The sequence below is a fragment of the Podarcis cretensis genome, assembly GCF_951804945.1.
Source record: "Podarcis cretensis genome assembly, chromosome: 17".
NCBI classification, from domain to species: Eukaryota; Metazoa; Chordata; class Lepidosauria; order Squamata; family Lacertidae; genus Podarcis; species Podarcis cretensis.
In genome coordinates this window covers 3082685-3096966 of record NC_137187.1, presented here as the reverse complement: position 1 = coordinate 3096966, position 14282 = coordinate 3082685, and the positions used below count along the sequence as shown (strand labels likewise).

Sequence of the window (14282 nt, the reverse complement as noted above, 5' to 3'; positions counted from 1 at the left end):
AACACACAGAAAAAATATCACGAACACGAATGAAACTAAAATGCAAGAGAAAGGTGAAGGCAGGGAATCAAGCAGAGGCTTGCCTAAGGACAAACAAAATTCTTCAAATAGGCCGGGGGCGGGAGATAAAAACTGCACGGCATGGAATGCTACAGCTTATGAGCAACAAGAGAGAAGACCTTGTTCCTTTTTTCTGCCAACTGTGCCCAGATGGTGGGAGGATATATACAGAAGATACTCCTGCTGATCACAGTGGATGGAGCAGAATACGTGGTGGGAGATAACAGATGCACCAGCCAATCACAACACCCCAGCTGCAACCCCAGCACAATATATATCTATATATATGTATATGTGTTTATATATACAGTATATGTTTGTGTATGTACGTGTATGTCTAAGTGTGTGTGTGCATGAATATGTATATATGTATATATGCTTTAAGTAAGGGACGTGGGTGGCGCTGTGGGTTAAACCACAGAGCCTAGGACTTGCCGATCAGAAGGTCGGCGGTTCGAATCCCCGTGACGGGGTGAGCTCCCGTTGCTCAGTCCCTGCTCCTGCCAACCTAGCAGTTTGAAAGCACATCAAAGTGCAAGTAGATAAAATAGGTACCGCTCTGGCGGGAAGGTAAACGGCGTTTCCGTGCGCTGCTCTGGTTCGCCAGAAGCGGCTTAGTCATGCTGGCCACATGACCCAGAAGCTGTCTGCGGACAAACGCCGGCTCCCTTGGCCTATAGAGCGAGATGAGTGCACAACCCCAGAGTCGGCCACGACTGGACCTAATGGTCAGGGATCCCTTTACCTTTATATATGCTTTAAAGCAGGTGACTCAGCACAGCCCTCCTTTGCTGTGGTGGGGGTGGGATTGCTCTGGCAGTGTCAGTGGCAAGGGCTGGGCTGGCGGTTCCCCGCCCAGGGCATGTCTGCCCACCCCAAGCGCCGGCAGTTGACACTACGCCACTGCTTTAAAGATGATGACTAGCCTCTTGAATTAGGCCCATAAATGAAACAAGCAGCCAGTGAGGTTGGTATAAAGGAATTGGAAAGCTCGTTACAATTCTGATAGCTGCAGTTTGAACCAGATGTTCAAATACTCTTCGAAGGCAGCCCCCTTCAGAGTGCTTCACAGTAATCCAGTTTCTGATGTCACGTGCAACCATGACTAGGAACAGACACTAGTTGGCACACCAGTTTAAGATACTTCTGGTCACCACTACCATCTGAAAGCAAATCTATACCATAGATTTAAAGCACATGGCTTTGCACAAAGAATCCTAGGAATTGTAGCTCACCCCTCAGAGCACTACAGTTTCCAGCACCCTTAACAAACTACAGCTCCCAGAATTCTCTGGGGGAATTCATGTCCTTTAAACGTCTGGTGTATACCCAGCCTGACATTATATACCGGTAAGCAACATCAGACCCCCCAATCTACAAACCTGATTTTTTAAATGTAGAGTGCTACCTAACCCAAAACAAACTATCCCTATCACTAGACCTGCACTTCCACTCACCAAAGCATTTTCTGCGTTCTCTGGATTAAAGTTTCTCCTTTTTTACATATAATTCTATTTATAGTTTTCATTTATATACATTACTCCCTTCCCCCTTTCTGCAATTCTTTACATTTATTTTCGACCTTTCCTGCATACTCCAAATAATTTTAACTTATTCCTTTATTTATCTATTCTCATATATATTTTTGAAACTGCAGGTTTTTACAATAATCCTGCCAATATCTTGATCTGTTTACAGTTTGTTTGTAAATACTCAATAGACTATTTCCATTCCTTTCTAAAAAGTTTGTTATCTTGATTTCTTATTCTTCTGGTAAGTTTTGCCATTTCTGCATACTCTATTAGTTTCTGTAACCACTCTTCTCTCGTCCTCTTCCTTTCATTTTGGGCAAATAACATTCTTGCAGCTGTGGTCGCATACATAAATAAATTTCTATACTGTTTAGGTAGTTCTGATCCCATAATTCCCAAGTTGTACCTCAGGTTAAGAACAGTTTCAGGTTAAGAACAGACCTCCGGAACGAATTAAGTTCTTAACCCAAGGTACCACTGTACAGTGGTACGTCTGGTTACGTACAGTGGTACGTACAGTGGTACGTACACTGTACAGTGGTACCTCTGGTTACATACTTAATTCTTAACCCGTACTTAATTCTTATGTACTTAATTCTTAAGAATTAATTCTTAATTCTTAACCTGTACAGTGGTACCTCTGGTTGCGTACTTAATTTGTTCCAGAGGTCTGTTCTTAACCTGAAACTGTTTTTAACCTGAAGCACCACTTTAGCTAATGGGGCCTCCCGCTACCACTGCGCCGCCATTGCGCAATTTCTGTTCTCATCCTGAAGCAAAGTTCTTAACCCGAGGTACTATTTCTGGGTTAGCGGAGTCTGTAACCTGAAGCGTCTGTAACCTGAGGTACCACTGTATATATTCTGCCAATTATCCAGTCTCTCCAGTGCCAGATTAAATCCTTTTAGATGGAATTTTAGTCAGAATTGATTCTTCATTTCCCTTGTGTTTTAGACTTCCTTTTAATTTAATTTAATTTAATTTAATTTAATTTAATTTAATTTAATTTAATTTAATTTAATTTAATGTGACTCCTTTAGGGACGCACACACATACACATGCACACACACACACACAGAGAGAGAGAGAGAGAGAGAGAGAGAGAGAGAGAGACTATATATATATATATGTGGTGCCTCGCTAGACGAAATTAATCCGTTCCGCGAGTCTCTTCGTATAGCGTTTTTTTCGTCTTGCGAAGCAAGCCCATTGACAGCTTAGCGGATTAGCGCAATTAGCGGTTTAGCGGTTTAGCGGCTTTTAGTGATCAGCTGTTAAGCGGCTTATCAGCGGATCAGCTGATAAGCGGCTTAGCGGCTTAGGAAAAGGGGGGGAGGGGGGGAAACCCGCAGGAACTCGCAAGACATTTTCGTCTTGCGAAGCAAGCCCATAGGGAAATTTGTTTTGCGAAGCGCCTCCAAAACGGAAAACCCTTTCGTCTAGCGGGTTTTCCGTCTTGCGAGGCGTTCGTCTTGCGGGGCACCACTGTATTGTGCAAATTGTTTCCCTGGTTTGTTATACACCACCCTGGAAACTTCTGATGAAGGGTGGTTAAGAAATATCTTAAGTGAATAGATAAGATTGCTTCCCTGTCTTAAGATGGAAAGGAGAGGTACAACTTCTTGTCATCAGCATACTGTTGACAGCAGAATTCAGCCAATAGCCTCCAGCAGCTTCAAGTAGATGCTAACCAGCATGAAAAGACAGAACTCTGCAGAACCCAATTACAAATGGCCAACATGGAGACAGGACATAGGTAGCCGACAAATTACGTTCAAGTTTTATTCTGCCAGTCTTTTGTGTACTTTAGTCTTGCTGGCTGTGATTTGTTTTATCTGCTTTTAGTTTGGATTTTGAATGCTCTTTGGTGTTAATGAGCTGAAAAGCCCCCATGCTACACACACACATTCCACATTCGGGAAAAGAGTAGCATATATTCAGTACCTGAGGTATGTAAAAGAGACCCAGAAGATTGGCCACGGCAGTAGAGATCCCAGAACCAGTTGCTCCCACCACTGCGATTGTGGAGGGAATGTGCTCTGAGCAATTGCAGAACTCATCCAGATTCAGAGAGTCTATCTTGTTTTGGGCCACAAAACTCAGTGTAGCTTCCAGGGCTTTGGAGACCGTGTTGCAGGTATCAAATATGCTGTATCCAAGAGTCATGTTGGGAAGAAGCGTTGGGCTGTTATTAATTTCCTCAATGGCAAAGATCATGGCCTGAAGCCAACGGAAACCACGGAAATTATACCTACGAAAAAGAGGGGGGAAATTAAAATAATGACAACTGGCTTGAAGGCGGGGAAAAGAGTGAAGAACAAGTGTCTGAGTAAACTAAAGCGCATGGCCAAAGTCTATCTTTCCATCGAAGAGCTATGATTCTATTCATTTCAAAGAAGTAAACTCAAAACTGCAGAACAACTGGCCATTTCATACATGCTGAAACCGACCAAGATTAATTCTGATAGTGACAGGCGATATGTGTAACGTTGTTGATTCTTCTGGACCTCTCAATTTTTTAAAAATACCTATTGACCAAGGTATCCTTCTGGAACTGCTTCTTAGGCAGACATCCCCAAACTCGGCCCTCCAGCTGTTTTGGGACTACAATTCCCATCATCCTTGACCACTGGTCCTGTTAGCTAGGGATGATGGGAGTTGTAGTCCCGAAACAGCTGGAGGGCCGAGTTTGGGGGTGCCTGTTCTTAGGGATAGCACATGCAGGCACTGCACTGCCATGGTTCTAGTCATTTGGGGGAAGTAGGTTCCCAAAGGCAGGCTGGAAAACTATTATTCTTCCCATTAGGAGTTATCCTAGCCACCTGGGCCCCTAGTCAATCCGAACAATTATTTGCATAAAGAGGAACTTTTGTGATGGTGCTAAAACCAATCGGCTTCAAGCACTCCAATTGCTGACCTCTGCGAGTCACTAACAGAATGCAGGGCAATAGCACCCACATCTGTGGAGAGCTCTCAGAGTCAGGCCAGTAATAGCAAGGTAGTTTTAACCTCCTCTACCCTCCCTCAGTGCTCCCAATGCACTTTGCTTCAATTTTGCCTACTGTGGGAGCAAAGGAGGAGGTGATTACGTATTTGTCTGATAAGTTTGCATACCCTGAAATGAAGTTTCACATCTGATCTGTAGTTTCTTTGCCCACCACTGTGCTATATCAGTGCTGGGTAAAGAACATAGCTGTCAACTTACAAATTTGAAAATAAGGGACCAGCAGCCTCAAAAATAAGGGATCAGCAGCCAAAATAAGAGATTTTCCGGGCACAGGTATGTTCAACTTCTGAGCCCCTCCGAGCCAAAGGCAGAAAGCCCAGCCAGCAGCCAAACAAAGCCTCAAGGAAAACCACCGTCACCTCTCCGCTGGGAAGCGCTGAGCAAAGGCGAGTCCCCAGGCAACGCGGCCAATTTGATCAGCACAAGGCATGCAAGCTCCACCCCCCAGTCGTCCTTAGACTCCTTATTGGGTGAGCAACGCAGCCAAGCAACACAGTTGGAGCCTCCCTCCTCCCTGGCCGGCAGGGAGGGAGGGAGGGAGAGGAGCTGCTTCCTTTGAAACCCGGGAAATTTAAGGGACATCATCAATAAGGGACAGCAGTGGGACACGGTGCTGGGATAAGGGACTGTCCCGCCAAATAAGGGACGCTTGACAGCTATGGTAAAGAAACTTTCAGCCTACACATTTGCAGGGACAAGAATTGCAACAGAGTTTGGGAGTCTGCTCCAGCTACTGAAATGTACATTCACTGTTTTTTTCAAGAGCTACAGATCAGCTGTGAAACTTCATTTCAGGGCAAACTTATCAGACACCGTTCTGATTGGTCACAAAGCCGTGGGGGGGGGGCAGGAAGCAGGGAAATAATGATTCTATTTATAGTCTTATGTCCCCCATGGCTCTTTTGCAGGCTGCAATCTTTCCTTTTTTTCACATCAGTCTTGCCTCAGCAGAAGGCAACACCCTAATCGTAGCCACTGGCTACCAAGTTGTTATTTTTATGGAGGTTCCAACAGTTCCTGGGCAGAAACTAAAATGCATTCATTTATTAAATGTATATTAGGATTGCAGCCTTGGAAAACTGGGCCACTTAAATAACAACAGAACAAGGCTTTACTACTTAGCAATATAGCACTTAGTTTGAACTTGGTGGGTAGCAGGCTTTAACACATTTTTGCTTGGGCTCACCTTATGCATTCAACGGATTCTGGTCTAGATTTCAGATCCTGGTGTTTAGCAGCCACTCCAAAATGAATGGGGAACAGCCCCCCAAGAATAATGTCTCCTTTCTTCTGTGCCCTTTGATTCGGTCCATAGGCATAGGCAGAGGTATTCCAAGTAAACGCAAAGAGGAGCAAACAGAAACTATAAAAAGTCATCGTTCCTCCTTTTCACGAGGGACAGAGGTTGCAAACTTCAAAATGGCTACACAAGAGGAGTAGGCCTAATAACCTTCAACAAGCCTTTTCACTTCTGAACACTGCGCACTGCGGATCTGGTGGGGATGCCTGGTGTACGGTAAGCCACAGGATAGCAGCCATAGTTCCACCATCTCCTCAGTGGTCTTCTCCATCGCAATTGACCCAATCCAGCAGTTTCTTGCTTCCTCGTCGCTTGTTAGACGGAGCCCATCTTCAAGACCCCCTAAAAAGAAAATGGAGATGTAAAAAAGTTATCTCAGGTGCACTCTGAGCTGCCCATAGACTGTGCCTCTTCCCCAATACCATCGCCTTAAAAATAAGGGATGCACTATGCCAGGGCTTCCCAAATTGTGGTCCATGACCCACCAAGGTTTGTGAGCATCAGTTGGGTGGTCTGTGGCATGTCAGCATTCAACATTCATATTGATTTTCACTGTACAGTCATACCTCAGGTTGAATGTGCTTTGGGATGAGCGCGTTTGAGTCGCGCTCAGCGGCAACCCGGGAGTAACGGAGTGCGTTACTTTCGGGTTTTGCCGCTTGCGCATGTGCAGACGCTCAAAATGACGTCACGCGCATGCGCAGAAGCGGCGAAAATCGACACACGCGTGCGCAGACATGCCTTTGTTTGTTTCTAGATGCGAACAGGGCTCCGGAATGGATCCCGTTCGCATCTAGAGGTACCACTGTATTTTTTCCTGCTTCTTTTACTTCTGTTGTATTTTATTGTATTGCAGTTTGAATTCAATACAGCGGTACTTCGGGTTACAAACACCTTGGGTTACAGACTCCGCTAACCCGGAAGTAGTACCTTGGGTTAAGAACTTTACCTCAGGATGAGAACATAAATCGTGCGGCGGCACAGCGGCAGCGGGAGGCCCCATTAGCTAGAGTGGTACCTCAGGTTAAGAACGGTTTCAGGTGAAGAACGGACCTCCAGAACCAATTAAGTTCGTAACCTGAGGTACCACTGAATAAGACAAGAAGCAATGAAAACACAGTTAAAAATCACACAGCACCAAGCACAGCATATTGCAACTTCTATAACAGGCCGAAAGATCAGCAAGTGATCTGTCAAGACCACCAGCAATTTTAAAGGGGTCCATGAGGGAGAAAAGGTTTGGGATTGGAAACCACTGCACTATGCAGCTTACAGATTAATTCAGTTTCCTTTCTCCTGAGTCTTTTGATAAAATACAGTACATGGTTTTAAAGTTTGTTTCCATAAGTTACTTTGCGGTGGGGGAAAGCAACTCATCAGTAACAATCACAGGGCCCCTTACGGCTGTCAACAGAATCACCCCTGAAGTCAGGTTACAAATCATGATGTCCACTGCTCACATCTCTGATCTCAAAGTCCTTCATTATTTTGCTGTTAAACAAATTTATAGGCTACCTACAGTGCAAAACACCTCAGGCAGCCCACATGTTAAAAGTGACAAGGAGAAAATGCAATGAAATGAATTTTTAAAAATTGCAGAAACAGCAAGGCAAGACAAATACCGGTAAATAAAATTCAACAGAACAGCACAGCCACTAAAACCTGTACATAACCCTATTGGAAAGCCTGGACAATGAGGGGGGTCTTTGCCTGGCGCAGAAAAGACACAACATTTGGGGACAGGCTAGGAGGGGCATTTCGCATAAGTGGTGCCACAACCACCACAGCACTCTCCCCAGTCAGCCCTTGTCAAGTTTGGGAGAGGGGGACGTTGATAGGAGCAGGGAGGTGTAGAGAAATGTAGTGTTTGGACAGGTTTGTGTGGTAAAAGGTAGCTTTTTCGGGTCCAGGGCTTTAAAATTTAGCCACCAGCTCCTTGAATAATTTGTACATGACCCTCCAACCCTTGTTGTGTTTGGCCTCAAAACATCTCTATGATGTTGGTCATTGCTACTATGATTGTGGAACCGAGGCACAATCCATGCAACCAGTTCAGGACAAACCCAAGTCCAGTCATGGCACATCATGTTTCTGAGTACAATTCAGAGTGTTGGTGCTGACCTTTAAAGCCCTAAATGGCCTCGGCCCAGTATACCTGAAGGAGCGTCTCTACCCCCATCGTTCTACCTGGACACTGAGGTCCAGTGCCGAGGGCCTTCTGGCGGTTCCCTCATTGCGAGAAGCCAAGTTACAGGGAACCAGGCAGAGGGCCTTCTCGGTGGTGGCGCCCGCCCTGTGGAACGCCCTCCCACCAGATGTCAAAGTGAACAACAACTACCAGACTTTCAGAAGACACCTGAAGGCAGCCCTGTTCAGGGAAGCTTTTAATGTTTGATGTATTACAGTATTTTAATGTTTTTTTGGAAGCTGCCCAGAGTATCTGGGGAAGCCCAGCCAGATGGGTGGGGTATAAACAATAAATTATTATTATTATTATTATTATTATTATTACCACATTCTCTGCCATTCCAACCCTAATCATGGTTGCTCCTTAGAAGAAGATGAAAAATCTGAAACAAGAAGACCTGCACAGAGTGAATTTATTATTATTATTATTATTATTATTATTATTATTATTATTATTGCCTTCTTCTTTTTACAGCTCAAAAGGGGCATACACAAGCATCATGATTCAAAAAAATCTCAAACAACAAAGCAAAAGTATATACATCAATAAAAACCATCAAACCATTGGGGAGAGGAAGAACCACCTCCATCACCTGCCCTTTTTTCTCAGCTTTCAAATCTCCTAATAACCTGCATTTTCCTTACAACAGGATTAATTGAGGGTGTGATGGACACAGTTAGATTCAATAGTTGTCTACTGAACTCAACTGCAAGCTGCCTTGAGAGCAGGCTGATCACATGATCACTTCACATAAAATAGATGGTGGAGGCCTAGGGATGTTGCCCCTCCACTTCCTCAGAGGACATGGTTCCCAGACCCCTCACCACCCTGGTAACACCCTCCTACGGACACACATTTCTAAAGAGTGGTCTGAAGACCAAGAAACCACCACCTTACTGAAGTTGAGCAGGTCAAGGTATGGTTGATGCCTGGATAGATGATGGTCTGGGAACCACATGTAAGCTGCCTTGGGTCCCAAGGTGAGTGAGAGGCAGAATATAAACTTATCCCTGGGCACTTCCTCCTCAAGTAAGAATGTGGCCAATGGCCCATCTAGTCCAGCATCCTGTTCTCACAGTGGCCAACCAGCTGTCTTTCTGAAAGCTGCAAGCAGGATTGAAAGCACCAGAGCACTCTTCCCAGCAACTGGTATGCAGAAGCATAGTTTAGCTGCGTGCTGCGAGAAGAAGTCCCTTTTTTTAATCTGTCCTGAATCCTCACACATTCAGCTTCACTGCAGGTCCATGAGCTCTCGTGTTATGAGAGACAGAAAACACCTCTTCTCTATCCATTTTCTCCATGCATAATTTCATAAACTACTATCATGTTGTTTCTTACCTGCTTTTTATCTAAACTAACAAGTCCCAAAACCTGCAACCTTTCTTTAATAGGTCACCCGCTTGATTATTTTGGTTGCCCTTTTCTGAACCTTTCTCAACTTTGTGATATCCTTCTTGAGGTGACCAGAACTGTATACAGTGGTACCTCAGGTTACATACGCTTCAGGTTACAGACTCCGCTAACCCAGAAATAGTACCTCGGGTTAAGAACTTTGCTTCAGGATGAGAACAGAAATCATGCTCCGGTGGCATGGCGGCAGCAGGAGGCCCCATTAGCTAAAGTGGTGCTTCAGGTTAAGTACAGTTTCAGGTTAAGAACAGACCTCCAGAACAAATTAAGTACTTAACCCGAGGTACCACTGTACAGTATTCCAAATGCATTCACAGAATCATAGAATTGTAGAGTTGGAAGGGACCATGAGGGTCATTTAGTCCAACCTCCTATAATGCAGGAATCTTTCACCCAATATGGGTCTTGAACCCACACCTTGAGATGAAGAGTCTCATGCTCTACCAACTGAGCTATCTGTTCACACCATAGATTTGTATAATGGCATTATGATATTGGCAGTTACATTTTTCAATTCATTTCCCAAGGATCCCTAGTATGGAATCTGCCTTCTTCTTGGCCAGTGCACACTGGGTTGGCCTCTTCATTAAGCTATCTACTATATGGCCAGCGTTGGAAATTCGCCAGGCACATTGTGCACCTTGCAATCGGCCACTTGCAACCAAGTGAAGAAGCCCAGGAACCAGGATGGCGCCTGATGTCTCCACCAACTGGAGGTGCATGCCAGCAGATCCTTGGATCTTGACTGTTTCCACACACTAGCAACACATCCTCTAGAATTCTATTCATCATATTTTATCCGCACAGAATGAATTTCAGGAACCAAAAAGCTGTACTGAAAAATACAACTTTCAAGCCATCCGGCCCCAAAATGGCAACCAGGCATTCCGTTTTCGCAACTGCTACCCTGGTTTAAGGAGCCATTTGGTGCCTAGCTTAAAAAGCAGAGACATCACCTTGCCAACAAAGGTCTGTATAGTTCAAGCTCTGGTTTTCCCAGTAGTGATGTATAGAAGTGAGAGCTGGACCATAAAGAAGGCTGATCGCCGAAGAATGGATGCTTTTTAATTCTGGTGCTGAAGGAGACTCTTCAGAGTCCCATGGACTGCAAGAAGATCAAACCTCTCCATTCTGAAGGAAATCAGCCCTGAGTGCTCACTGGAAGGACAGATCCTGAAGCTGAGGCTCCAGTACTTTGGCCACCTCATGCGAAGAGAAGACTCCCTGGAAAAGACCCTGATGTTGGGAAAGATGGAATGTACAAGGAGAAGGGGGTGACAGAGGACGAGAAGGTTGGACAGTGTTCTCGAATCTACCAGCATGAGTCTGACCAAACTGCGGGAGGCAGTGGAAGACAGGAGTGCCTGGCGTGCTCTGGTCCAGGGGGTCACGAAGAGTCGGACACAACTAAACAACAACAAATTATACGTCCGAGTTTCAAACACTGACTATGACCCTAAGTTATTACTCCTGGTCTGTCACTGCAAGTTCAGACCCCATGAGCATATATGTGAAATTGAGATATTTTTGCCCCAACATGCGTCATTTTACACTTCTGTAGCCAGACAGTCCTACAAAGAAAGGACTAAGAATGTTGTTGAATAGGTGGGGCAGGTCAAAGGATCCTAGACTCACGTGCCCCACCCCCCAGCAGACAAATCCACAATAGCTCTGAGTAGCAGAGAGCACAGGTCAGAAAGCAGAAACGGTACAGCATAGCAACTTTAATTCTTCTAATTGCAGCCCGTACCAATAATTTGTTAATACCCGACTCTACCGGGGATCCTAACTAATGGACAGTAATGAGGGCAGCCCTGCTTAAGCGCACGACGTCCCTTAAAATAATTTTTGGAAGTGTATTTTTTTTTAATCAAAAACCAAAATATATTGGTTACACTTTCTCTCTGTGAAGGTGATCTTTCTGCACAAGCTGGAATGCGCAAACACCTCGGGTCACCCTTCAGTGAGCATCAGCCAGCTCACCTCCCTGCCAAGTCCACGGCAACACACGTTCCATCTCCGGGACGACGGTGTGACTTTTGGAGGCTCTATGCCTCATTTAGCCCTGGTAATGGCCTAATTGGGTTGGAAAAATGCAGGGGCAGGAGTGCGATTAAAAAACCAGCTTTGTGGTGCCTATTTCAGCCGTTGGAGAGGAAGGGAAGGAAGCAAAGAAGAACAAACTTCGACAAAAGGCTTTCTACTCTCAGTACTTAATAGTAGATCTTTGCTTTTAATGAAGGCCGATGCTACCTGTAAGACCGGGCATTATCCCTGAAAGTATGAAGAGGGTCAGTAGAAAACATGCACAGCCTCTCTGTAAAGGTCTGTGCGTGATTCACTCTCGACACAAACACAAAAAACCTACTCCACCCCCTTTCGAACCCAAAGGCTTTGCCTTCGGCTCTCTGAGTAGACTGTAGTTATTGTAGAGTTAATAGATGATTTTACTTGGCAGGAATGAAAGTGACACAGGAAAATTCGAGCGACGAACCCCGCCATTCATTCAAAACACATCAGTTCGGGCAGTTCCACTATGCTTTTTTTACACGAATCCATTAGAATATGAGATCCTTGATAACATTTCGCTGGTTAACTGCCCAAATAGTGCTTATTCCTGCTATAATTTCTCCCATATTTTAAAAGGTAAAGGGACCCCTGACCATTAGGTCCAGTCGTGACCAACTCTGGGGTTGTGGCACTCATCTCGCTTTATTGGCCAAGGGAGCCGGCGTACAGCTTCCAGGTCATGTGGCCAGCAGGACTAAGCCGCTTCTGGAGAACCAGAGCAGCGCATGGAAACCCCATTTACCTTCCCACCGCAGTGGTACCTATTTATCTACTTGCACTTTTGATGTGCTTTCGAACTGCTAGGTTGGCAGGAGCAGGGACTGAGCAACGGGAGCTCACCCCGTCATGGGGATTCGAACCGCTGACCTTCTGATCGGCAAGTCCTAGGCTCTGTGGTTTAACCCACAGCATGTTTTAAAACATCACATTTTATCAGTGCTCCGAGGCTTTTAAAATTACTGCTAAAAGGAAGCTTTTGTTTTTTAAAAAAGCACAAACAGATATCCTAACGTACACATTGGAAAATGCAAATGTTACAAAAGACGAGGGTTGACATCTTAAAAACATAACATTTTAGGGTTTATTTCTGAGGAAGCATCCACAAGTCTGCTCTTTGGTCCGATTATTTGGAAGTAGCAATAAAATAAAATAAAACAAATAAGAGTTGTGTATGCTTTCTTCCCATGCCTAGTTTGGCAATTGCTACTTTAGACCAACAATAAAGCTCTAGTATGTGACATTTCTAAACTTACATTAGACAACATTTTAAGCCCCTTTAGCCTCAGCCCCCAACTCATACAGGTATAGGATTGCACCATAAATATTCCAGCAGGGGGAGAGATGGGAATGAAGGCCCACTCTATCAGACAGACTGACAGACCAGTTGCCTTTTGACTGCTCCCCAATCTGAGCTGTTTCCATTCAAGCTGGTGTTTAAGGAACTATGTAACTTTAAGAACTGGTGTCTAAATTTGCTTCTTTTGATTTTCATTCCCCATCCATTATATTGTAAGTGTGGAAGGGCTGCCTTTTGTTGTAGTTGTTGCTTTTATTGTTGTTGTTGCTGCTGCTGCACTGAGAGACTTTGGGGCTGAAAACCAGGGTGATAGATAGATAAATGCGTTAAGGATAATGTTGAACAGTCAGTATTTTGAAAACCATTGCTGGCATTTCTCAATTAAATGAACCACCATATATTAATTCTACTGTTAATTTGGGATTCTAGGGAAGCATTTACATAATTTATTAGTGTTACATTTTGGAAACAGCTAAGCTTAAGTAAGCGTGAACAAACTGGTTTTTGCAAGGTTAGCAAAACTGTTACCAGCTATGAAAATGCTTGCAGGGGAGAAAGTGACTTATAAGACATAGTAATTTCAGTATGGAGATCAATAATACAGAATGAATAAGGAATTGAACCCAGTGTGTTTTGACTATACAGTACACAATTTTGGCTTTAGGGATGATCCCCAGAACGTAACAACTGTGTAAATTGCAGGCCTACTATACAAATTCTACAATTCTATGATTCTATGTATGGAACTTTAAAAATATTCTATGACACAGATGCCTCCCCCCCCCAAGGTAATTTTTTTTTTTTTAATTACTGAAAATAGTAGTAGTAAAGTAGATAACAGGTGCTCAATGTAATAATAATGAGCAACCGCTGTATACCACTCTGATATTGAATGAGAAGGGGGTATAAAGACTTTTATTTGTAAATTAATTAAATTGTGTCAAAATTAATTATTTCTCTTTATTGTACTCATAAAGCTTTACTTAAAAAGTTTTGATTAAGACTGGTATTAAGTTAAAATATTTTTGCACACCATCAACACGCAGTTCATCTTAGTAACTAGCTCTCCATTTGGTTTCTTCTGTAAGTTCCAATAGAGCATTTGTTTTAAAATATAGATTCCTGCCCATATCTATTCCCCTGTGTGTTTTTTTAAACTTAATTTCACTAAAGCAAGTTTTTCCCCTTATGTCAGCACTATGAGAGTTGCACCTGTGTTTGTGTCATGAGACCCAGATGAGTTCAAATGCTAACACTGTTATACTGTGGGAGATACTTCAGTGAAGCAGAACGAGCCCAGGTTGATTTTTGGATAATAGGCTTGAGGCTGCACTGTCAGCAAACAGAAAATCCTGTTTTGACTCAAAAGCTAAGTGAAATAAAGACAGAATGCACTGGAATTGAATTAGGGCACAGAA

At 44.0% G+C, this 14282-nt stretch overlaps 1 protein-coding gene and 1 long non-coding RNA gene across 3 annotated transcripts in view; one reads left to right on the top strand and one right to left on the bottom strand.

Moving 5' to 3' along the window:
* CASR (calcium sensing receptor) overlaps positions 1 to 14282 on the bottom strand; it is a 58353-nt gene that overhangs the window by 36877 nt on the left and 7194 nt on the right. For both annotated transcript variants that reach the window (XM_079960235.1, XM_079960236.1), the window contains exons 2-3: positions 5786 to 6241; positions 3537 to 3843 (exon numbers count right to left, since the gene is read on the bottom strand). In XM_079960235.1, coding sequence (XP_079816361.1) covers positions 3537 to 3843; positions 5786 to 5976 — 498 coding nt within the window. In that variant the 5' untranslated portion in view covers positions 5977 to 6241. The remainder of the gene's footprint in view (positions 1 to 3536; positions 3844 to 5785; positions 6242 to 14282) is intronic.
* Positions 1 to 14282, top strand: part of LOC307206904 — a 181790-nt gene that overhangs the window by 165898 nt on the left and 1610 nt on the right. The gene's annotated exons all lie outside the window — the stretch shown is intronic.